The sequence below is a fragment of the Brassica rapa genome, chromosome A08 (genome assembly GCF_000309985.2).
Source record: "Brassica rapa cultivar Chiifu-401-42 chromosome A08, CAAS_Brap_v3.01, whole genome shotgun sequence".
In the NCBI taxonomy this organism is placed as follows: Eukaryota; Viridiplantae; Streptophyta; class Magnoliopsida; order Brassicales; family Brassicaceae; genus Brassica; species Brassica rapa.
Window position 1 is genome coordinate 11,247,648 of NC_024802.2, and position 22,496 is coordinate 11,270,143.

General features: G+C 36.9%; 6 protein-coding genes across 8 annotated transcripts; 4 read left to right on the forward strand and 2 right to left on the reverse strand.

Moving 5' to 3' along the window:
- The first annotated feature begins 384 nt into the window (after positions 1-384).
- LOC103834077 (receptor-like protein 31) lies at positions 385-3,278 on the forward strand. Its single transcript, XM_033277399.1, has 2 exons — positions 385-2,192; positions 2,441-3,278. The coding sequence occupies exons 1-2, from the start codon at positions 440-442 to the stop codon at positions 3,049-3,051; spliced, it is 2,364 nt and encodes a 787-aa protein (XP_033133290.1). The 5' UTR covers positions 385-439; the 3' UTR covers positions 3,052-3,278.
- A 2,208-nt stretch (positions 3,279-5,486) lies between these two features.
- LOC117127510 lies at positions 5,487-5,891 on the reverse strand. The gene is made up of 2 exons (XM_033278062.1): positions 5,729-5,891; positions 5,487-5,674 (listed from the first exon to the last, which is right to left on the reverse strand). Exons 1-2 carry the CDS (start codon positions 5,889-5,891, stop codon positions 5,487-5,489), a joined length of 351 nt encoding a protein of 116 aa, XP_033133953.1.
- Positions 5,892-7,574: 1,683 nt separating this feature from the next.
- On the forward strand, positions 7,575-16,989 carry LOC103834076 (protein DOG1-like 3). The gene has a single exon (XM_033277391.1). The coding sequence runs from the start codon at positions 9,340-9,342 to the stop codon at positions 10,201-10,203; it is 864 nt and encodes a 287-aa protein (XP_033133282.1). The 5' UTR covers positions 7,575-9,339; the 3' UTR covers positions 10,204-16,989.
- Positions 14,383-19,295, forward strand: LOC108869394. 3 transcript variants are annotated; one of them, XM_033277383.1, is made up of 4 exons: positions 14,383-14,594; positions 14,680-14,817; positions 14,898-14,986; positions 16,324-16,989. In XM_033277383.1, exons 1-3 carry the CDS (start codon positions 14,400-14,402, stop codon positions 14,976-14,978), a joined length of 414 nt encoding a protein of 137 aa, XP_033133274.1. In that variant the 5' UTR covers positions 14,383-14,399; the 3' UTR covers positions 14,979-14,986; positions 16,324-16,989. The 3 variants fall into 3 exon arrangements, with proteins under 3 accessions (XP_033133274.1, XP_018509241.1, XP_033133272.1); XM_018653725.2 differs by having other exon boundaries at positions 14,898-16,989; XM_033277381.1 differs by having other exon boundaries at positions 14,522-14,817; positions 16,324-19,295.
- On the forward strand, positions 15,412-16,200 carry LOC103834321 (glutathione S-transferase T3-like). The gene has a single exon (XM_033278063.1). It carries the CDS (start codon positions 15,412-15,414, stop codon positions 16,198-16,200), a length of 789 nt encoding a protein of 262 aa, XP_033133954.1.
- A 27-nt stretch (positions 19,296-19,322) lies between the features above and the next one.
- LOC103834078 (CBL-interacting serine/threonine-protein kinase 12) lies at positions 19,323-21,379 on the reverse strand. Its single transcript, XM_009110132.3, has one exon. The coding sequence runs from the start codon at positions 21,002-21,004 to the stop codon at positions 19,538-19,540; it is 1,467 nt and encodes a 488-aa protein (XP_009108380.1). The 5' UTR covers positions 21,005-21,379; the 3' UTR covers positions 19,323-19,537.
- Between the last annotated feature and the right edge of the window lie 1,117 nt (positions 21,380-22,496).

Sequence of the window (22,496 nt, forward strand, 5' to 3'; positions counted from 1 at the left end):
AATGAAATAAACATTCATTCGAAAAAAAATGAAAAGGAAAATAAGACTATGGTATTCTGAATCAAATCTTGTTACAGATTATGACCTTTATAGCTTAGTGATTGATCAACTTCACCATCAAGATACGAAGTATGCACCTGCCGACAGAAAAAGAAAAATTAATGTATGTGGAAATTTTGAAATCTTTCTGGTAAAAGTCAATCAGTCAACTAAATCTGACGACTTTTGTCAATCAATCACGGATTCGATCTATGTGGAAAATTTTGAGGCAAGTGGTCTAAATCAATGAGATTGGAAGACTTGGCCAAAACCATCCGACGACTTGCCGCAAGACTTGCTAAAGTCATGACAAATGATTTTTTTTTGTTTTCCTATTTAAAAAGAGCTACAATCGTACAAACCCCATCACAAACACAAGAAAAAAAAAGAGAGGGTAAAGATGATGTCAAGTCACTCTTATTGGTTTTCTAGTGTTGTTACCTTATATTTCTTCTTCTTGGTTTTCCTCGTTTTACACACTCTTGCTTCTCCTATTCACCACTATTGCTGTCATGACCAGAGAGATGCCCTTCTTGAGTTCAAACACGAGTTTCCGGTAAATGAATCCAGCTCAGGTCCATATTTAAGTTCATGGAATAACTATCGTGATTGCTGTGTTTGGGAGGGAGTCACATGTGATGCTAAATCTGGCAAAGTGATTTCACTTTACCTTTATGACATCCCTCTCAACAACTCTTTGAAACCAAACAGTAGTCTTTTCAAACTCCAACATCTTCGTAACCTAACTCTTATAGCTTGCTCTCTCTATGGAGAGATTCCCTCTTCAATAGGAAACCTAACTCAACTAGAATTTCTATATCTTGACTCTAACAACTTCAAGGGATATATTCCTGCTTCATTTGCCAACTTTACAAAACTCTCCCTTTTAGACCTCTCAAATAATCAATTCAAAGGTGAATTCCCTCTTGTACTACTAAATTTAACCACCAGTTTGTCCTCGTTAGACATTAGCTCTAATCTTTTTAAATCTAAGCTTTCGCCTGACATAAATAGATTCCGCAGCTTAGAGTATTTCAGTGTGGGTGGAAACTCATTTTTTGGGCCTTTTCCTACATCCTTGTTCATGATTCCTTCGTTAACAAGGGTTGATTTGTGGGGAAACAATTTCAATGGACCTGTAGAATTTAAGAATATATCTTCGTCATCTAAGCTTCAGATTCTATACCTTGATCACAACAATTTCACTGGACCAATCCCCAAATCCATATCAAATTTTCCTTATATATATAGGTTAGATCTTAGTGACAACAATCTCATTGGACCAATCCCCAGATCTTTATCTAAGCTGGTCAACCTTGATTCTCTAGATCTAAGCCACAACAATTTCATTGAGCCAATCCCTATATTTATATCAAAGTTAGTCAACCTCATCCTTCTCAATCTTAGCCACAACAATTTTATTGGGTCAATTCCCAGATTAAATTCATTAACTCTCGGGACTCTTGATCTTTCTTACAATAAGTTGGAAGGAAAAATATCAGGTTGGTTATGGCATGTGCCGACGTTGATACTTTCTCACAACTCCTTCAACCGTTTTGAAAAATCATTGGAAGTTTCTGATTTATCACATTCCGTGACATTGGATCTTAGTTCGAATGTTTTTCGAGGACCATTACCCCATTGGATATGCAAGCTTAGACCGTCAACGCTATTAGATTTGTCCAACAATAGCTTCAGCCGTTCCATCCCTCAATGTTTTAGGAATACCGTTGCTGGTCTCACATCACTGAATCTAAAGAAGAACAATTTCAGTGGAATTCTTCCTTCGAATATATTTGTCAATGCTACCAACTTAGCGTCGCTTGACATCAGCTACAACCAGTTGGAGGGAAAACTTCCAGAATCATTGGTCGACTGTACTATGTTGGTGTTTTTAAATGTGCAAAACAACAAGATCAAGGACAAGTTTCCATTTTCTCTTTCGTCATTAAATGTCTTGATCCTACGGTCAAATGAATTCTACGGGCCTTTGTATCATCCTCATGTGTCCACTGCTTTTCAAAGTTTAAGAGTCATCGATATATCACATAATCACTTCAATGGAACTCTGCCACCATTCTACTTTTCCAACTGGCTTGAAATGATCATGTTAGCCGAAGAATTTCAAGGCCATAGCATGTACATGGGATATGACCTCTTTCAGGGCCGTCTCAAATTAATTTTAGGCCCTGTTCAAAAAAAAATTTAATCGTACATTTTATCAAGTAATTTTAAAATTTAATAACTTTGTCTGATTTTTTTTAATTATAAGTTCTAAATTTAGCATTATATTTAAAATTTTAAAGTTTCTAACCATAATTTATCTATATATTTTGAAAAATTCTTAAATTTTTTATTTTTATATTTTGGGACCCTGTTCGACCGCTCCACTTGCGCGTGCTGTTAGACGGCCCTGACCTCTTTGATGATCCCTTCCGTTATTCCATGGAAATAGTAAATAAAGGAGTCGATACGTTATTTGAGCTGATCCGGACAGACTTTGGAGCTATCGACTTTTCAGGAAACAACTTTTCAGGAAAGATCCCAAAATCCATTGGATTATTGAAGGGATTGCGTCTTCTCAACTTGTCAAGTAACAGATTCTCAAACCATATTCCTCAATCATTGGCAAATCTGACAAATCTTGAGGAATTAGACCTATCTCGGAATCAGCTGTCAGGTCAAATTCCTCGAAATCTTGTCAGACTCTCTTTTTTGTCAATCATGAACTTCTCCCATAATAATCTCGAAGGTCCAATACCACAAAGCACACAGTTTCAAAGACAAAATTGTTCTTCATTCATGGACAACCCCAAGCTCTACGGACTCGAAGATATATGTGGAAAAACTCATTTCCCTAATCCTACACCACAAGAATCTGAGGATTTATCTGAGCCAGAAGAACAAGTGATTAGTTGGATAGCAGCAGCGATAGCTTATGGACCTGGTGTTTTCTGCGGATTGGTGATAGGACATATCTTCTCTCAAGGCATATACAACTGGTTCATGTAAAAGTTCTGCCGAAAGCAATTCCAAGATAGTCACTAGAAGTGCCCCCTAGGACTCAATCTCTCTTTAAGTGCTTGTGAAACATATGTATGTGTGTGTGAGTTCTCCCAACGTACTTTTCAATATATAATTTTGTAATAAATGTCTTTTGGTAGTATTGATCTTAAACTTAAAATGCATTCAAAACTGGTGTGTGTGTGGTTATCTGTAATGCTATTTTTTATTTCTCAGTAATTTGTCTTTGTCATGGAAACAAATAAATCACGTCGTTTTGAGTCTTCCTTACCAAAACTTTTTAAGTCAGATGTAAATTTTTCATCTTTTTTTTTTATTTCTGTGTGGTTTTCGTGCTCTCTACTTGTACTTGAACTTTCACTTTACTACTTCTCCTCCCAATCCTCTGTTTTGAAGTGTGTGTTTTTTTTTTGGAGGTCTCTGTACTCTTCTTCAGAAATTTTAATACAATAGCGTCAGAAAAAAAAAATCACATAGGATGGAAAAAGAATCACATAGGATAAAAGTCTCTAGCACGCTTACTTCTCACACACGTCACTCTTGGAGACAAAAGTATCCCTTTTCTATTACTAGACATAATTCGTGAAGTGTTGTCCAAAAAAAAACATAATTCGTGAAGCTCATCCAAAACTAGAGCTATAAAGGTGGAGTAAGAATCAACTAGAACAAATTAAATTTGGCAAAACAAAGACAATTACCGAATTTTCTCATATGCAATTCTTATTTTACTCAAAACGAAATTTTGGATTTTAGGTTGAATGGGAATGCAATATTGGTTCTTACATTCAAACCTTTATCTCTCTTTTTATTTTTCTCAATGACTATTAAAAGAAGTAATAAGTTTTCTTATGGCTTGGCTGGGAAGCAATGAGGAACGTCCCAATCCGTCTTATGTGGTTTCAAGTTTCAACTGGTCTCTCTCAGCAAATGGCAGCCACTTAGTGCCATTTTCGGATCGAACCCATCTTCTCACATGTCATATATAACAGTGGGATTTAGTCATTTTATTGGGTTATTTTGACTATTTAAAAAGTTAGAAGCACAATATAAAAAATTCGGTAGAGGGTTTGGAAAAGGCAATAATGGTTATTCACACGCATGGACAAATTATCCGCATACAAAGTTCTGAACCGAATCTGATCCAAATTTTAAGGTATCGAACCAAACCCGATCTGACATATATATCTGAACTTGAACCAAACCCAAAAATTAAGGATATTCAAATATATCCGAAGTATAAATATATCTACAAATATTAGTTATGCTAATACTTATAATAATTCAAATGTTAAAACTATAATTATAAATTTGAATATATTAGCTAGTTTATTTGGATACTTTGTATATTTATATTATTTTCTATATTTTAAAAATTTTAGTTATTTTGGTTATTTTGAATATTTTGGACATTTTAGATATAAAAACCGTATTCAAACCGGGTTTTTCAGAGAAAATTGGTTATTTCATATACATTTGGATTATAATAAGTCAATCCCAACCGAAACCAAAAAGAAATCAGCTCATTTGGATAACATCAAAAATATCCGGATCCGACAAGTATCCTAATCTAAGATTCAAAATTACCTGATCGGTATCAATTTTTCCATGTTCGAATTATCAGATATCTGAAATACCGAACCCGATCCGATATTTGAACGCACAAACTTAGTTATTCATATAACCTAGAAAATTAAGAAAAAAATAAATGGGGTGAGGGGATCAAAAGATCTAAACAGTGTCATATGAACGAACTTACAAAGGCACCTCCCCGGCGAATCCCATGGTCCAAAAAAACGAATCCACCCCTCCCCCCCCCAAGGTTTTAACTAAATAGGATAGCGCTCCAAAACATCTGGATATCCGAATCCAGATTTGGTTAATAAATCTTGGAACCGTCAAAGCGGAATCCGAATTTGGATATCTTGATTTTTTTAGTTTCGGATATGTATATCCGAATCCAAATTTTATAAAATAGAATAAAATATTAAGTTAATGTCTTTGTTAAAACAATTTTGTATCTAAAAAATATATCACATGATTGGTGAAATAACACGTAACAATCGTAAAACTATCAACGGTAATCTGTTTTACTATTATAAAATAATATAAATACTAATTAATTGTTAATATTTTATTTTTATCAGATAAATATATATTTATCTAGTATTTATATCTACATTTTAAGAAGTCATATAAATTATAATTAATTATCATTGATTTAATATTTGTTCTATAGTACTTTATAAATTAAATTATCTTATAAAATCTAGGAAGTTTTGTTATTTTTTTTTGTATATATAATTTAACTAACCTTTTTTGGTGAAATGTTAAATTTATATCAAGGAAATGAGAAAATTTTAAGGTTTATGTACATAAAGAATCATAAAAATGAAGCTATCCTACAAAAACTGCTTCAAAGGATCCTACCGCCCACGAAACCATCTTTGGAGCAGTCCCAACAATTTAGGATTCTCAAAGTATCTAGTGGACATAATCCTGTGTTTGACTGTTTTCTCAATGAGTTTGGTGATCTGGTCTACTGTCTTTGGCTTTCCCATGTGCCTCATGTCATTTCTCTCCTTCCATATGTAATAGATTGCAGTCTGAAACACTAATCTCAACAGGATTTAGTCCAGCTTCTCATACCTGAGCTCCACTAACTGACCAAGAGTTGTCTCCCAATCTGGGTCAGCATCAACTACCAAGAGATCCCCCACAACTGCTAACCATACAGTGAATGTGTACGGGCATGCGAAGAAGAGATGGTCTCTGGACTCGCTTAGCTCACCACAGAACAAGCAACTTTGCACCACTCCCCATTGAGCCATATGCGTTCCTGTTGATAGCCTATCTCATACTGCTAGCCAAGTGATAAACGCAAACCGAGGCACTCCCTGCGCACACCAAATGGCCTTACTCCAACTCTGCTTATCCTTATGCAATCTGATCTGTTCCCATGTTTTTGACGAGGAGAACATGTTGCTATACACTCCAGGTCGATCTCTCCATACAGCCCCATCTTCCCCACTGCCTGCCACAGGAGCTACCACAGTACTGGTACTCGCTATAACTTGCTGCAAACTGTGATCACGACACCTTCTAAACTGCCAGCCAGCTTCATTTGCAGCAGCCGCAACCGTAGCATACCGCCCCACTCCCAATCTCTGTGGACCATTTTCCCCAACTATGTCAATCAGACGCCCCATTGGATGCCAGTAATCCGACCAGAACAGAGTGCTTTCACCATCATTGACTCGAACTCGGAGGAACTGAGATGCCAGCGATCGTAACCTCAAGAGTTTTCTCCAGACCCAGGAACCTTTAGTCGACTCCCTGATGTCCCAGAATGTACCATTGGTCCAAAGATTTTGTCGCACCCAACCTACCCAGAGATAGCCCGAGGTAACGAAGAGTTTCCAGATGAGTTTTAAGGCAAAGACCTTTGAGATATCTGCTAAACATCTGAGCCCCAGCCCTCCTTCTTCACGGGGCAGACAAACATCATCCCAAGCTACCTTTGCCTTCCGATGGCAATCCTGTGAGCCACTCCAGAGAAAGGAAGAACAAAGACTTTCAATCTCATCAAGACAGCCTTTAGGTAAGCAAAACGCTGAGCTCCAAAAATTTGAGGTGCTATAAATTACCGATTTGATGAGTTGTAAACAGCCAGCGAAGGACATGTACTTGCTTGTCCAGCTTCCTAACCTTTGCTTAATCTTTTCCACCAAGGGTTGATAGTCCTTCCTAGTCATCGACTTTGTATACGGGGGGCAGAGGCAGCAACATTATTGCGCAGGAAGCGGTTGCCTAAATATTTTGCAGGCAGTGAAGATATAAAGAGCCCCGGAGCAGCCGCTTCCTGCGCAATAATGTTGCTGCCTCTGCTCCCCTCATACAAAGTCGACTTTGCTATGTTGATGGAGAGACCTGACATCCGTGCAAACTCGTCAAATACCTGAAGCGTATCTCTTAGAGACTGCGGAGAGCCATTTGTAAACACCATAATATCGTCTGCAAAGCTGAGGTGAGACAGCTTGACTTCTCTACATATTGGGTGAAGACCAATCTCTCTCCACTCCACTACTTTATTCAACATAATAGAGAGCACATTACTTACGATCACATAGATGTATAGGTAAAGAGCACACCCCTGACGAATACCCCTTGCACTTGAGAAGAAACCCTCTAGCTCACTATTCACAGATACTTATATAGTTTAACTAATTGATACTTTATTTAACTATATTTAATGTTTAATAACGCTATATATTTATAACTAAAATATATAAATTTTATATTGTGTATATAAGTGAAAACTAAATTAATACTAACCTACAATAATTATTTAAATAATAATTACAATATTTTTTAATTATTTACATATTAATTGTAAAATGATAAATATTTAGTAAGATTTTATTAGATTGCAATTTTACAAAAATATGTATGAATAGTTTAGCAATTTTAGAAAATATTGAGATTTTCCTTTTTATTTTAATGTTATTTAATTAGGAGAACATTATATTAAAATAAAAGTAAAATCACATAAAATTAATATGAAAATATCCATAAAATTAAATTATGGGATTATATATAAAAATATAAACATAATTTCAAAAATAGTAATAATAAATAACTAAGATATTTATTTAAAAGATAAAAATTAAAAATTACCTTAAATAATATAATATCAAACTAAAACAACCTGAAATATTTTATCATATTCCTATTTATTAAATCGAAATATATTAATAAGAAAACCGATTATATATATTATATTTTTCTCAATCATCTGATTAGATCATAAATTTGTATGCCACAGCTAAATTTAACTAAATAACCAATTCAATTTTTAAATTATAAGTATAAATTGATCCAAGCTAAACTTAGCTAACATATCTATATATATATATATATATATATATACTACTTTAGTTCATTTTTCTATGAATTAATCTCAATTAAAAAATAATAATTTGATTTTATATATTTAAAAGTCAAAACAGTGGTAATTCAAGTAAAAGAATAATTACAATATTATATACACCAAAATAAGTAAGAGAATCGGTTAAGATTTATATAAAATAAATTGTATGCATAGGTAAGAAACATCAAATTGTTACTTATTATCAGACATATTATAAAATAAAATAGAATTTATAAACAAATAAAATGAAAATAATAACTAATTATTATGATTTACTTATTTTGTAAATATTTATATCCGTGCATAAGCACATAAATGTTTTTAGTATATATATATATATATATATATATATATATATATATATATTTATATCAATATATTATTTTCTCCATGATCATTGTGAATTTATTTTAGTTTCAAAGTATAATTTTTATCATGGTATCAAAACAAATCTTATCTTTATATATATATTAAATGATTGGTCCAAATAGTGGATAATATTCGAAATGACCATAACTGAATGAATATATTAAAAGTCTCATTTTACAAAAAAAGAAAGAAATAGGAAATCATACTCGTCAACCAATATTAAGATGATAATTGTTGACGAAAAAAAAGAGATGATATTTGTTAGTCAGAAAAAAAAGATGATATTTTTGTACCTCAAGCTTTATTTATTATTTTTATCGACGTATCTTAAACTTTTGTTAACGTGAAGCCAAAATTATTTTGTCAGGTACTAGGTACTGCATCATCCGTGCCCCTTTGTCCGTTTCTGTCTAAAATGCAAAACAAGCCCATCGAATTGTGATTGAAGAGAGAAAACATCCAATTTAATAAATAAATAAATAAAAACATCCAAAATAAAAGAATTAAACCACAATTTCACAAAAGAACGTATTGTGATTCCACGGACACGTACCCCGTGTATATGCATGTTGTTATAACTACAGTTTTTAACTTAACGCATATATTTTTGACGTCAAAAAAAAAAAAAAAAAACTTAACGCATATATTATATAATAAAACAAAAGGTTTACAAACATGCACATATAATAAGCCTATATATAGCGTAGCGTTAAATAGTATTCACGAACTAACCAACGAATAGAGAAAATAATCAAACATCAAATTTAATAAAAGGTTAAACCACGATTTCATAGAAAAACCCATCGTATTGTGATTCCACGTACCCGCCGTATATGCATGTTGTTATAATTACAGTTTTTAACGTAACCCACATATACTATATAATTTAACTGTACGGTATACATACATGCACCAATCCAATGTATATAAGACAATAAAGTAATGTTTGATAAAATTCACGAACTAACCAACGAAGAGAGATGGCGAGTAGTAGTTCGTCGAGTTATGGGATTGAGCAACTTCAAAAAGAATGTTACTATGAGTGGATGAGTTTACAAGCGAAACACATAGTTGATCTCAAAGAAGCACTCATAAGGCAAAGATCAAACGCCTACAATCATCACAAACTCGAAGAGCTCGTTGGTAAAATCGTCAACGACTTCCAAAGCTATGCCAAAAGACGATCGGAGCTGACAGACAAAAGCTGCTCTAGCTACTTTGCACCGTCGTGGAACTCTTCTCTAGAGAATGGTCTTCTATGGATGGGAGGATGTCGTCCTTCATCTTTCGTTAGAGTTATATACGCTCTATGTGGATCCTGTGCTGAAGCTCATCTTTCTCGGTATCTCCTCCAGATAGATGAAAACATCGATGATGGCCATGATGGTGATAGTTCCATGAGTGATCTCACCGCGACTCAGCTTGAGAAAATCAATGACTTACATGTAAAGGTGATAAGGGAAGAAGATAAGCTAACCAAGAAATATGCGAATTTCCAGGAGGATGTTGCGGATATGCCAATCGCCGTCACGGCTTTCTGGAGGGACTCGGTTGAAGCTGATGTGGCGGTTGAAGATGCTTTAGATAAGCATGAAGAGTGCATGGGGGTTTTAATGGCGGACGCTGATAAGGTGAGGGTAGAGACGCTTAGGAGGATTGTGGAGGTTTTGACTCCGGTTCAAGCGGCGGAGTTTTTGCTCTCCGGGAAAAGATTACACATGTCGTTGCACGAGTGGGGAAGAGCTAGAGAAGAGCGTCGTTATGGTTGTGTGCACGTGGGGATGCAGCAGCAGGGAGAGCCGGAGCCAGAAAGTCAAAGAGATCGGACACTTATTGATATGTGAGTGTGAGTTTTGTAAGGTCAATAAATAATCTTGTGTAATAGTTTGGCCTAAGTAGAGATGAGTGTCTTTTGTGTGTGAGAGAGAGAATGTTAAGTGTCATTATGTGTGTGTGAGACGTAGTTACGCTTTTGCTTTTGTCTTATACAAGGAATAACAAAAGCAGTAAAACGTCAAGAGATTACTGGTCTTCCATTATGAATACAAATTAAAGAAATTATGCATACAAATTAAACGTTAAGATTAATTTGGTTGTCTTAGCAAACTTGATTTTTTTGCCTACAGTGATTTTTGTGTGTAAATCTCTACGACATGTTTGGGTGAAAGGAGTATTTTAACTCTAAAACTAATAATGACAGTATATTCAATTTTGACAGTACACTCAAGTAAATCCCTTAATCACACAAGTGGAAAATTGGGAACTGGTATTTGGGAAAGTTATGTGACTGACTGTCGTGTTTCTTGTATGACTGGCTGTTGTTGAATCTTTAAATAACATTTGAATATTCCTTTTCTTCTAGATTATGTATCCAAAGTAAACAAGAAAAAGCAGAATCAACATTAGATATATATACAAATGGGGCAAAAAGATGGAGAAGAGATATTTATGAATCAAACAAATCAGAGGGCTCGAAGGTTCAAAAGATGACATGTACAATTCCGCAATGAAGTAAGAAAGATACCGTGGCAACTGCAAAACTTTTGACCAGTTTCTCTCTCCTACCTAAACTCTCTCTCGAGTCCGATCGATTATAAGTGAAGCTCCGGCGTCCGGCCGCGCGTCCGAGTGCGTGCCAACGCCGGAGGCGCCTCTCTTCTCCCGCCTTCTTCGTTTGTCTTTTGCTTCGCCATGGTCTTGTCTCCCTCTTCGTTTTCTTCGCGGTTGTGTGTCGGGAGTCTCGTTGGTCTCGTCTCCGTGCGCAAGGAGCTCCGGTTCTGGCGCAGTTCTGCTCGGTCGTGGAGCCCGGAGGCGGTGAGTGGTGTGGGTTCTGGTGGCGGAGTCGGCTTTTTAGGATTTTGCAATCGGCCCCCTTTTGCCGTTTGTAGGGTTTGTAGCGAGTGGTGGCGAGTGGGCGGTTTGGGCTTCAGATCCGGTCTGCAGTCGTGTGGCTGCTCCTGTCCGGTTTGTAACTCAAGCGGCGGTGGTTTGTGGGTTTTCGTTTCTTCCTGGCGTCGTGAAGCGTCGAAGCCTTTCAGTCCTCGCCTTGGAAGCTTTGGAGGCTTAATCTAGCTCGGGGCCGTGCTTAGCTGTCGACGCCGGCGTGTGTTGGTGTTAGCAGTGGTGGTGCGTGGAGTGATGCAGCGATGCGGTGTCGGCTGGAGTCGTCTATGGCTTCACCGAGGCATTGTCGCATCCTCTCTTCCTTTTGTTCCTTTCTGCGTCTTCAGCTCAGGTTCACCGGCGAGGTTGAGTCGACTTGTCCTCTCGGTGTGTTTATCAGCTCTTGGTTCTTTGTTCAGCTGTTCCGTAGTCACCGGCTCAGCCTTTTATCAGCAGCTTGATACTTGTACTTCGGTTCTCGAAGTCGGCGTGAGATGGGGCTTTGGTGGTTCTAGTTTGTCAACTGTTTCCACCTTCTCTTCAGTGACTCCTCGCGGCTTTACAGCACATCCCAGTACCGTGGGTTCACTTGAATTCTTGGTAGTGCTGTTTGCTATCTACTTGCAGGTTTGGAGCTTTCCCTGATTCAGAAGAGGTTGCTTTCCCGTACCCGTCTTTCTGCTTACCATACTATGCAAGGGTGATCGTGTGGTTGTCTTTGTTGTATGCGGTCTTGGCGTTGTAGCGGAATTTTTCGGCGATTGATCTTCTGGTAAGCTCTAGTCGTCTCGTATCCGCTATTTTCGTTTGCGCTTCATTGATAGTGTAGATTGCAAGACTAGTAAGTTCATCGAAAACTAGCTACACCGGAAGCAACGTGAGGAGACCCCGGCAACCGAGGAAACGAGGCGAATCTCTCCTCCTCACGGTCCTTGTTGAAGGTTGAGAACAGTGATCGATGCTCAGCGATGTAGGATTCTATTTAGTGGAACGCGCCGGGGACATGGGTTGAGCGAAACTAGATAGGAAATTTCGGGTTTGGGTAATTTTGTTCGAGCCGGTCTTGTAATCAAAACTATTATTCCCGTTTTCGGGTCGTTATTTTAATTTTAATTTAAAAAAAAAAAAAAAAAAAAAAAAACTGCAAAACTTGTTCCCAACACGTGGTTAGCGAGAGTGCAAAAGGACTAATACGGTAACGCGGTTTGATTTTTCTTTTTAACACTTTATTTTATTGATCTGATTTATAACATGTTACACTATAGAAGAATGACAAAACGACAGAGAATTTCCACACCAAAAGCTAGCAATGACAATCACAAATGCCACATTAGCTATACCTATACCAAACTGGTCTTGTTTCAAATAAATAGATTAGGTGTTCCCGTTCCCACAATAGCAGACGGACTTCTAATACCTTTAGCGAAAGCATGACAATCATTCTCATCATCTAGATAGGTCTTCTTCTTCATTGCATTTATCAAACTTGTCCAAAATTAGCTTCAGCCAAGCTACCATACAAGCTCGAATTACAAAGTAAAAATCAGATGGATAGCCTGGACTGATGCTTCAGATCCACTATCACGCGGTTTGATTTTTCAGTAGATAAAATGTATGATATCTTCTACATTTCTTATCATATTGTACATTTTACTTTTTCTGTAAAATTGTCCATTTAAATTTCATTTAAGCAAAAAACTGACATTTACGAGGTTCTATGTGTGTTACTGGTTTTGCTATTGCATATCCTTAATATATATATATATATTAAATTTATATCAAATTAATTTTAAAATTAACAAAATTCATCAAAATAATAGAAGAAAGTTCTTAGAAAATTATATAAAATAATAATTATATATCCTATATTAATTATATTTTGCATAAATATATTATTTTTTGTTATAATATTAAAGTTATATATTATATTATTTTTTGTTATATTAGTTTAATTTATGTATTGCACTTATTAGTGTCATATATTTGCGATGCATCTAAAAAAACTTGTGAAGTGCAGTAGTTGCATCTAAATATATTAAGATATATTATTATGTTTTATTATCATCCGGTACAAGCTAACCAGTAATTTTCAAAAAACAATTGGACTTATAAAAATTGCGGTAAAGAATTAACAAAAAAATTTGCAATTTAAAAGTTATCTTTACATAAACAGAATATTTTCCGATGGGTTTTAAAGGAGGCATGTTAGCCTGGGGGCATGTGATATGTTATGATATACTCTTTTTGTTTTGAAAAGATTTATACTTTAGATAAAGAATTTTTTCACATTTTTAATATATATTTGTAAATTAAAAAAATTTAAAAATATAATTGTGTTTATTGAAGTTCTATTTGTTACAAATTATGAAGAATAATTAGTTATAAAAAATAATATATTAATAATCAAAAATTTAGATTTTTAAATATGTGTGCTTTTTAAACAGAGAAAATACTTATTAGGTCACCAGATTTTCCCTTTGCAATAGTCTTTCGTTTCCGTGAACAAAAAAGACAACGAAGATTTAAAAATGCAATACTATCAACCTTGTTTCTTTCCAAACCCCCACACGTGAGGCCCACCCAAACAAGTTACAGTCTTTTTTTTTTTGAACGACACAAGTTACAGTTTTAGACCATGCTCATCAAGGAATCATGAGGGGGTCGTGGGCTCGAGTTCTTAGGCCCGATTGATTTAAAAAAAAATGAAAAAAGGGTTTTAATCGACGAACCGGGCCTTACGCTTGAACCCGTAAGAGGCGAGTTCAAGCCACGCGTCGGGCGGTGAGTGGCTTCTCCTTTCCGCGTCGATGAGGAAGAAAGGAGGGGATACGCGTGAACCAGTTCATTTCTCTCATCAGTGAAAAAAGCTAGGGTTTTTTCTCTCCGAGGCGATAGTCCACGCCGTCGCGATTCCGTCGTTATTTCTCCATCAAATCGATTACGTTTTCTCTTCTCCACACTCTTAGGTCAGTATTGAGTAGATTGACGGTGTGGTAGCGTAGATTTTATGTGCGATAGGGATTTGCGATGGGGTGATTATAAATCGATTTGGGGATTTTATTTTTTAGGGTTTTTAATGGTTATGGGAGTTCGATTGAGGGTTCAGTTACTCATATTCTTCCTTAATTATGTGTTAATAATTTGATTTCTGTCACAGATGGATCCGGCAGAGGAGAGAAGACATTCAAAGAGGCAACAGGATCACATAAACATGCTAGGGTTCGTCAGCGATTCAGAGTACGGAATTCCCAAAAGGTGTCCATGTGGTGGGAGAATCATCGATGAGGTTCGCCGGAAGGACGACTACGACACTCTTCCGGGGAAGCGGTTCTTCACATGCAAGAACTACGAGGTAAGTTTGATTTTAAACGCTTTGATTATCGTTTATGGGTTTGCAAATTGTAGAGTGTCTGATATTTGTTTATGGTGTAACCAAGGCTGATGGATTCCACTATCGTCAGCCTTGGGTGATAGGTGTGCAGGAGGAGATCGAAAGGTTGACTAAGCGGGTGGTGGAGGCTGAAGAAGTGATGTTGGGGTCGTCGAATCTCTGTAAACTGATCGACAGACTGGAGGTTAGTGACAACACATTTTCAATACTTGTGTGGTATGTTTTGCGTGACTAACACTTTTTGTTTGATGTTTACATGTCCAGGATCAGGTTAAAATGCTCTCTGAGCAGGTAGATGACCTCACCGTGCAGGTTGCTACGTTGGAGAAGGTCTGCTTCGAATGAAACCGAAGGTAAGACTGAACCCCACTTTAGATGTAGTTCGAAAATGGCTGTTACAAATTGTTGATTGGTATAACCAGTTTAACTATTTAATAAGTTAACTAAAAGTGATGAAAGCTTAAAAGATAACTACAACAATAACTACAACTCCAACTAGAACTCTAACTACAACTTTTAAAAATCTTTAATTAATTTTTTGTTGGTTGTTGGTTGCTGTGAACTCTCAATAGATTGTACTTAGGTGTAGTTAATATTTTCCAGTGAGTTGATGTGTATTCACTGCCGTTTGTGAAGTACTTGTGGTAGGTAGAGTTTGTTTAATTCTTCTGGTTTAGTTAATTATCTCAAATGAAAGCAAAAACTAGTTTATAAAACATAGCAAATCCACAACTAAAAACACACAAACATTTAAACAACAAACCAAACCCAAAAGATAATGGATCCTTTCTCCTACAACTCTCCCGGGTTTGTTAACCTTTTAGCTTCGCAGAGCAGTCCCCCACACGACGTGGACTCTGCGGAGGCAGTTGGTAACTCACCCGGGTTAGTTAAACCTGTAGAAAGAAGAAAGTGGGTTGTCAAAGAAGACCTTGTGCTCATTAGCGCTTGGTTGAACACGAGCAAGGATCCCATAGTCGCTAATGAGCAGAAGGCAGGGGCGTTTTGGAAGAGAATAGAGGAGTATTTTAACTCAAGCCCTCAGCTCATTGGCGCCGTTCCTAGAGAATGGAGTCAATGTAAGCAGAGGTGGGGAAGGGTGAATGAGCAGGTGTGCAAGTTCGTTGGTTGCCATGAAGCCGCTTTGAAGGAGCAGACAAGCGGGCAAAATGAGAATGATGTCATGAAAGCTGCACATGACATCTTCTTCAATGACTTTAATGTCAAGTTCGCACTTGAACATTGCTGGAGGGAGCTGAGATTTGATCAGAAATGGAGGTCACACGCGTTGTCGAAAGTTGGTGGAAAGGAGAAGAGGAAGGAAGCATGTCCGGAGGTGGTGGGTGACGATGAAGAGGTGAGGCCTCCTGGTGTAAAGGCGAGCAAAGCAGCCAAGCGCAAGAAACACGGGAATGAAGCAGCTTATGATCAAATAGAAACCATGCTAGCTCTGAAAAATAACATTTCTAAACAAAAGATCCTTGATCGTCTCATTGGCAAAAATGAGGAGACTCTTTCTGATCAAGAAAAATCCCTTAAGTATAAACTAATTGGTGAAATGCTTTGAGTTGGTTAGTGCCTTGTATTGTTGCTTTGCTTAGCGTGATCGGATGGAATGTTTACGTTGCTTAGCTTAACTTTATTCGATGCTTAACATGAATTATTGATTGGGTTTTATTTTCTTTTGCAGGTCAGAGAGTGCAGGTCACGGGTTGGAGTGAAGGTGTTGGAGTTGATCAGTCGGTAAAGTTGAAGCCTAGTTTTTTTTTTTAATGTTGGGGGTAGTTGGACACGGAAAAGTGTAGTGTTTTGTTTCTTGCTACACTTATTTCATTCACGGATTGTCTTAGTATGTATTGTGTCAGTCACAACTTGATTCACGGATTATGTAATATGGTTTCAAACTCTCTATATATGTTTGCATTGTATCATTATATGAAATAACACTTCTCTCACTTATTACTCTCTAGCAAGTTCATTCTCTTGTAAATGCTAAAAAGTCGAGATCATTCAAGTGATTCCCATTTAGTACCAGTTCTGAAGGAAGCCGACACATTCAAGTGATTCCCATTTCGCTGCAAGGTGATTCACAAACGGAGACACACGCAAAGATCCACAACAAGGTATAATATACAACTTAGTAATGAAAAAATTATAAGATTATGAAAAGAAAAGATTATAGAGTAATAATGATAGAGTAATGTATAAAATAGATTATAGAGTAATAATGATAGAGTAATGTATAAAACAAAATTTAATGTTATGACAACTTTTATAGACTAATGTTATGACAACTTTTATAGACTAAAGTGTAAGATTATTCACATAAAAGATGATAGAGTAATACTAAAAAAAACTTTTGTCATGTTAGGAAAAAAAACACCAATGTCTTCCTCATCAAGTGATGAAGTTGATGAAGCTTTAGAAGAAATGGTTGACCAAGTAGTTGATAATTTCATCGACTCAGTGATTCATGCTCATCCCAACAAGCCGACGAGAAGAGCTTATATCGAAAGACATCGGGAACAAGGACACAATCAACTATGGAACGATTATTTCACGGAAAATCCTACATACCCACCGGAAATGTTTAGGAGGCGTTTTCGAATGAACAAGCCATTGTTCCTTCGCATTGTCGAACGTATAACTAATGAAGTTCCATACTTTCAGCAAAGACGAAATGCTTGCGGAAGGAACGGGCTATCTGCACTTCAAAAGTGTACGGCTGCTATACGTATGCTGGCATATGGTCAATCGGGAGATACATATGACGAATATCTCCGACTTGGTGACAATACATCACGTTTATGTTTAGAAAATTTCACTAATGCAATAATTTATTTGTTTGGAGATGAGTATCTACGAAGCCCTACACCTGAAGATCTTCAACGATTACTCGATGTCGGAGAGGTACGCGGGTTTCCAGGGATGATAGGCAGCATCGATTGTATGCATTGGGAGTGGAAAAACTGCCCAACAGCTTGGAAAGGTCAGTACACACGTGGTTCAGGAAAGCCGACAATTGTCTTAGAAGCCGTGGCATCACAGGATCTTTGGATATGGCACGCATTTTTCGGATTACCAGGTACCCTCAACGATATCAATGTTCTTGATCGGTCACCAGTTTTTGATGACATCTTACAAGGTCGAGCACCTAAAGTTAAGTTCAAGGTCAACAACCACACTTATCGTATGGCCTACTACCTTACGGACGGAATTTATCCGAAATGGGCAACATTTATCCAATCCATCCCACTTCCTCAAGGTCCTAAAGCTGAGCTATTTGCTGAACGTCAAGAATCCACCAGAAAAGATGTCGAACGGGCTTTTGGAGTATTGCAATCGAGGTTTGCAATTGTTAAAAACCCAGCTCTACTATGGGACAAGGAAAAGATAGGAAAGATTATGAGAACTTGTGTCATATTGCACAATATGATAGTAGAGAACGAACGACACGGATACGCTCAAATTGATACATCTGAGTTCGAGTCAGGAGAGTCAAGCAGAAGTTCGAGGGTGCAACGGAGAGAAAGTATTCATGTCGGTGATATGTTAGGCATTCGCAGAGAAGTTCGAGATAAAGAGAAGCATGATCGTTTGAAAGCTGATTTAATGAAAAATATATGGCAAAAGTTTGGTAATGAAGATTAATAATGTTTTTATGTTCTTCTATTTCTCAATTTATGTAATCTACTCTTATGTATTGAATAAAAAGTTTTAAAATATTTATAATATATTTTAATATTTTATTTATGTATTCTCAATAATTTGAAATTTTCTTTTTTTTTTAATTTATATTATTATTTTATTCCTATGAACTCCTTCTTCGGGTTCACTAATGCAAAAAACAACAAATACAGGTTCATAACTATTTATGGCCCCACCAAAAAATATTAAAAAAATTGGGTGAACCCCAATGGGGGGTTCACCAATGCTCATGCTCTTATGTTCCTCACTCTTTTTCTTCGTTCTGTTATTGGGACGCAACAAGGTTGATAGTATTGCATTTTTCTTTCTTTTTTGCATCATTAAGCATATTCAAACAAAATATCCAAACGAAGTTGCAAGCTAATCATATTATCAATCAACCTCATTCAAATCAACTTCACAGACAAAATATGCTTTACATTCACATGTACAATTGAATAAGCTTGGCCACATCAAGGAAAAAACACCCTTTCCTGTCAATTATCTGTTGATTGTCAATTCAAATCATATAGATATATTATTTCTCTGGAAATAACCAAGCCAATACAAATTGCTTTCAACACAAAACCAACTTTCTTCACATGTTTTCTGTCAATTTCTTTACCCACAAATAGTATATATTCTTAACGCAAAGTTTCTTTATCTGAACGTTCTGCCATTAAAATCATCAAGGAATAAACCAAAAAGAAAAGAACAAGAACATTCTTCTCTTCTTTGGCTCATTCCCATTTTAAGCAAGCAAACCACAAACCAAAAGCAGAAGAAATGATTACAGAGAAACCCATTATCAGATAACATAAAGAGTATCCTCAACCAGAAGAGAGCAAGTTTCTTCTTCTTTTTTTGTGCACCAAGTTCTTCATTAAAAAGTTCAAACAATTACAAGACTAATAGCAACATCTTACAAGCCATGATATGGGAACCAAGAGGCTAATTCCCAAACAGATAAAACAACATAAAGCAAGGATAAAGACAAACTTATAAAGGTTTGATAAAGCGTTATGCAAGTTTCTTTATTTGATTTCATTGTTTTATACAATTAAAGATCCGATGGCGAAACTGTTTACAACTCTCCCACACACACAAGAAACAAAACTACTAAAAAGGTTAGTACAAACATAACACCATATCCCATTTCTCTAACAATCTCTCCACCAGATAACAAAACCCAAAACTCCCATAAGGCCTTTTATCATCTATTCAGTATCAGAAGGCAAGAAACACACCGGTGGAGAATTCACGGTTTCATCATCAACCACTGAAACCGCCACAGGCTCTTCAACCTCATCAGCTCTCAGATTCTGCAACATGGGTTTCAACTCGTTGTTGCAAAACTCTTCATACTCTGCTCTATCTCCTCCTTTCTTCTTCACCTCCACAACAACCAACGACGGTGTCAACTCAAATATCTCAGCTGCAATAGTCAAAGGACCTTTCACTCCTTGTCTCGAACCTTCAAGACTCACCCTACAATCCTTCTTCCTCACGGTAAAGCTCACAACTTTAGCAATCTCTTCCAACTTCGATATAATCTTCGAAACCGGAGCTCCTGAAACAAACCTAGAGCCTTCCCCATCATCATCAAACAACCCTGACAAGTCAAAACCTTGCGAAAACGATATAATATCGAAAGCATTCAAACTCGCGGGTCTAGGCAACCCCACAACCTTCCTTCTAGGCTCCAAACACTCAATCTCGGATTCAGACACAGCAGAAGACCGACCTGACTCCACGGAAGCAGTCTCCAACTCATCGTCATCGTCATCAACATTGCAAAGCTTATCATCCTCCACATAGAACTTAACATGCTTAAACCCTTTCTTGAACCAAGAGTTCTCCATAACCTCAGCGAAAGTAAACCGTTTCTCCGGATCGGTCTCGAGAAGACGAGACATCAACCTCGTGAGCTCCGGCGAGAACCATCTCGGACATCTGAACTCCCCTCTGTAAATCTTCTTATACATAGCCATAACGTTCCTATCATGAAACGGGAGGTAACCCGCCATCAAAACAAACAACACAACACCACAAGACCAGATATCAACCTTAGCAGCATCGTACCCTCTCCTCGCTAAAACCTCGGGCGCCACGTAAGCAGGGGTCCCACAGAACGTGTGGAAAAGCCCGTCTTGCCGAATCTGATCAGAGACCGCGCTGAGCCCAAAGTCAGAGACTTTAAGGTTACCCTTCTCGTCTAAGAGCAGATTCTCCGGTTTGAGGTCGCGGTGGTAGACGCCGCGCGCGTGGCAGAACGTGACGGCGGAGATCAGCTGCTGGAAGTATCTGCGAGCGGCGTCTTCCTTGAGACGTCCTTTGGCGACTTTGTTGAAGAGCTCGCCTCCTCTGACGTACTCCATGACGAAGTAGATCTTGGCTTTCGTGGCCATGACCTCGAAGAGCTGGACGATGTTGGGGTGGCGGACGCGGCGGAGGATGGAGATCTCGCGTTTGATGTGCGCGATCAAGCCGCCTTTGAGGACTTTCTCCTTGTCGATGACTTTGATGGCCACGCTCTCGTTTGTTTTGACGTTGCGCGCGAGGTAGACCTTGGCGAAGGTTCCGTGGCCGAGAAGCTTTCCCATTTCGTAGCGGCCGAGGATTAGGGCTTGTGGTGGGCTGGTTCTCTCCTTCGGGAGGGATGTTTCTCTTTTGAGATCCGACATTGGGGAGGGAGAAAGTTTGGACCTTTTTTGATGGAAAGGTGGAGAAATCGAGAATCTGGGCGAGTTGGACTCGCTTTGATTTCGAGTTTTCTCACCTGTTGATTCTCGTTTGTTCTCTATGGTTTGTGAATTTCGAGATGTTGTTGTTGAAGAAGACGAAGATGGTCTCTCTCTCTCTCTCTCCTCTGTTTTTAGAGATTTACTCGAAATAGCATTTACTCTGTTTCTATCGTTATATATAGAAGACTAGAAGGTGTGTATATGCTTTACTATCACTTATGAGTGTCCTAATGATTATACACTATGGTAATGATTTTTAAGTATTGTATTGTCTAAATTTTTGAGGCGTTACTATAAATTACCAATCATTCTCTGACGATATCATTTGTTTCTGTTCAGAGAAAAAAAAAACAAGTTGAAAATCTCAACTTGCCATTTTAAATTATTATGTTTAAAGATAAATAGTTAACTTTGATTCTAAAAAAAGGTTGACGATCTACATATACATAGACTTTCGACTCCGCTTTATTTCCACACAGATTGAAAGTTAGGATCTTATTTCTCCCCCAGATCAAAAAAAATGTGCTTTATTTCCACATATAATTGAAGTTATACACTGAAAAACACATCAACTTGGTTTAAAATCGGTTTATTGTTTATAATTTAACTATAACATGTTGTTGCCCAACATAAATCGTGATCAAACCGAAAATATCCATTTAAGATAAGATTAGAATTCGATTTAAACCCGATTATAACCCAAAATGTTATTGATTTAACCCAATGAAAGCATTTGAGATTTTGTACTCGGGTTAAACTACTAACATTTGGGTTATAATGAGATATATATCGGGTCTTTTCGGATCTTTAATAGATAATTTTGGTTTATCACAATTTTCGTTTGAGAAACAATGGGTTATGGTTTAATAACAAACATTAACCGATTGTGAAGCAAGTCTATGTGTGTTTTGGTATATAACTTCAATTATTTGGGGAAAAGTAAACTTTTTGATATGAAGGGAAATAAGATTCGAATATTCAATCTGTTTGGAAATCGAACAGGGTTGAAAGTCTGCATGTACAAAGTGATATATGATATTGTACTTCTGAGGGTGAAATAGATCGTCATTCCAAAACAAGAAAAGATAACTATTAAACTCGATGAATGTGTTGTTTTTAAGAGAAGCCATGAGCAATTTCTTGGAGAGCATCGTTCTTGTGAAGGAAAACCGTAAAACGATGTCAATGTTAATAATCACGGGAGTATTTACTAACTCGTATTTTAAAAAATTTTTACCTTAATTCTTTGCTTAGTTATTTTTGCTGTTGTTAGCTACTACAATTATTATAGTTTTTATACGAACTACGCGTATGTTATGTGTCATGCTTCTTCTACACCAATTGATACCCACTTGTTTGCTACAAGTACTCAATAAAAAAACATGAGTCATTGTCACTTGTTTGCTACAAGTACACAACTATGTACCATTGT

Excerpts from the sequence above, each read along its gene's own strand:
- LOC103834077 (XM_033277399.1), top strand. The coding sequence starts at position 440 with ATGATGTCAAGTCACTCTTATTGGTTTTCTAGTGTTGTTACCTTATAT. Across the intron at positions 2,193-2,440 it reads TAGCATGTACATGGGATATG|TGTTAGACGGCCCTGACCTC; the intron begins ACCTCTTTCAGG and ends ACTTGCGCGTGC.
- LOC117127510 (XM_033278062.1), bottom strand. The coding sequence starts at position 5,891 with ATGGCTCAATGGGGAGTGGTGCAAAGTTGCTTGTTCTGTGGTGAGCTA. Across the intron at positions 5,675-5,728 it reads AGATTGGGAGACAACTCTTG|TGTTTCAGACTGCAATCTAT; the intron begins GTCAGTTAGTGG and ends TGTTGAGATTAG.
- LOC103834076 (XM_033277391.1), top strand. The coding sequence starts at position 9,340 with ATGGCGAGTAGTAGTTCGTCGAGTTATGGGATTGAGCAACTTCAAAAA.
- LOC103834321 (XM_033278063.1), top strand. The coding sequence starts at position 15,412 with ATGGATCCTTTCTCCTACAACTCTCCCGGGTTTGTTAACCTTTTAGCT.
- LOC108869394 (XM_033277381.1), top strand. The coding sequence starts at position 16,998 with ATGTTAGGAAAAAAAACACCAATGTCTTCCTCATCAAGTGATGAAGTT.
- LOC103834078 (XM_009110132.3), bottom strand. The coding sequence starts at position 21,004 with ATGTCGGATCTCAAAAGAGAAACATCCCTCCCGAAGGAGAGAACCAGC.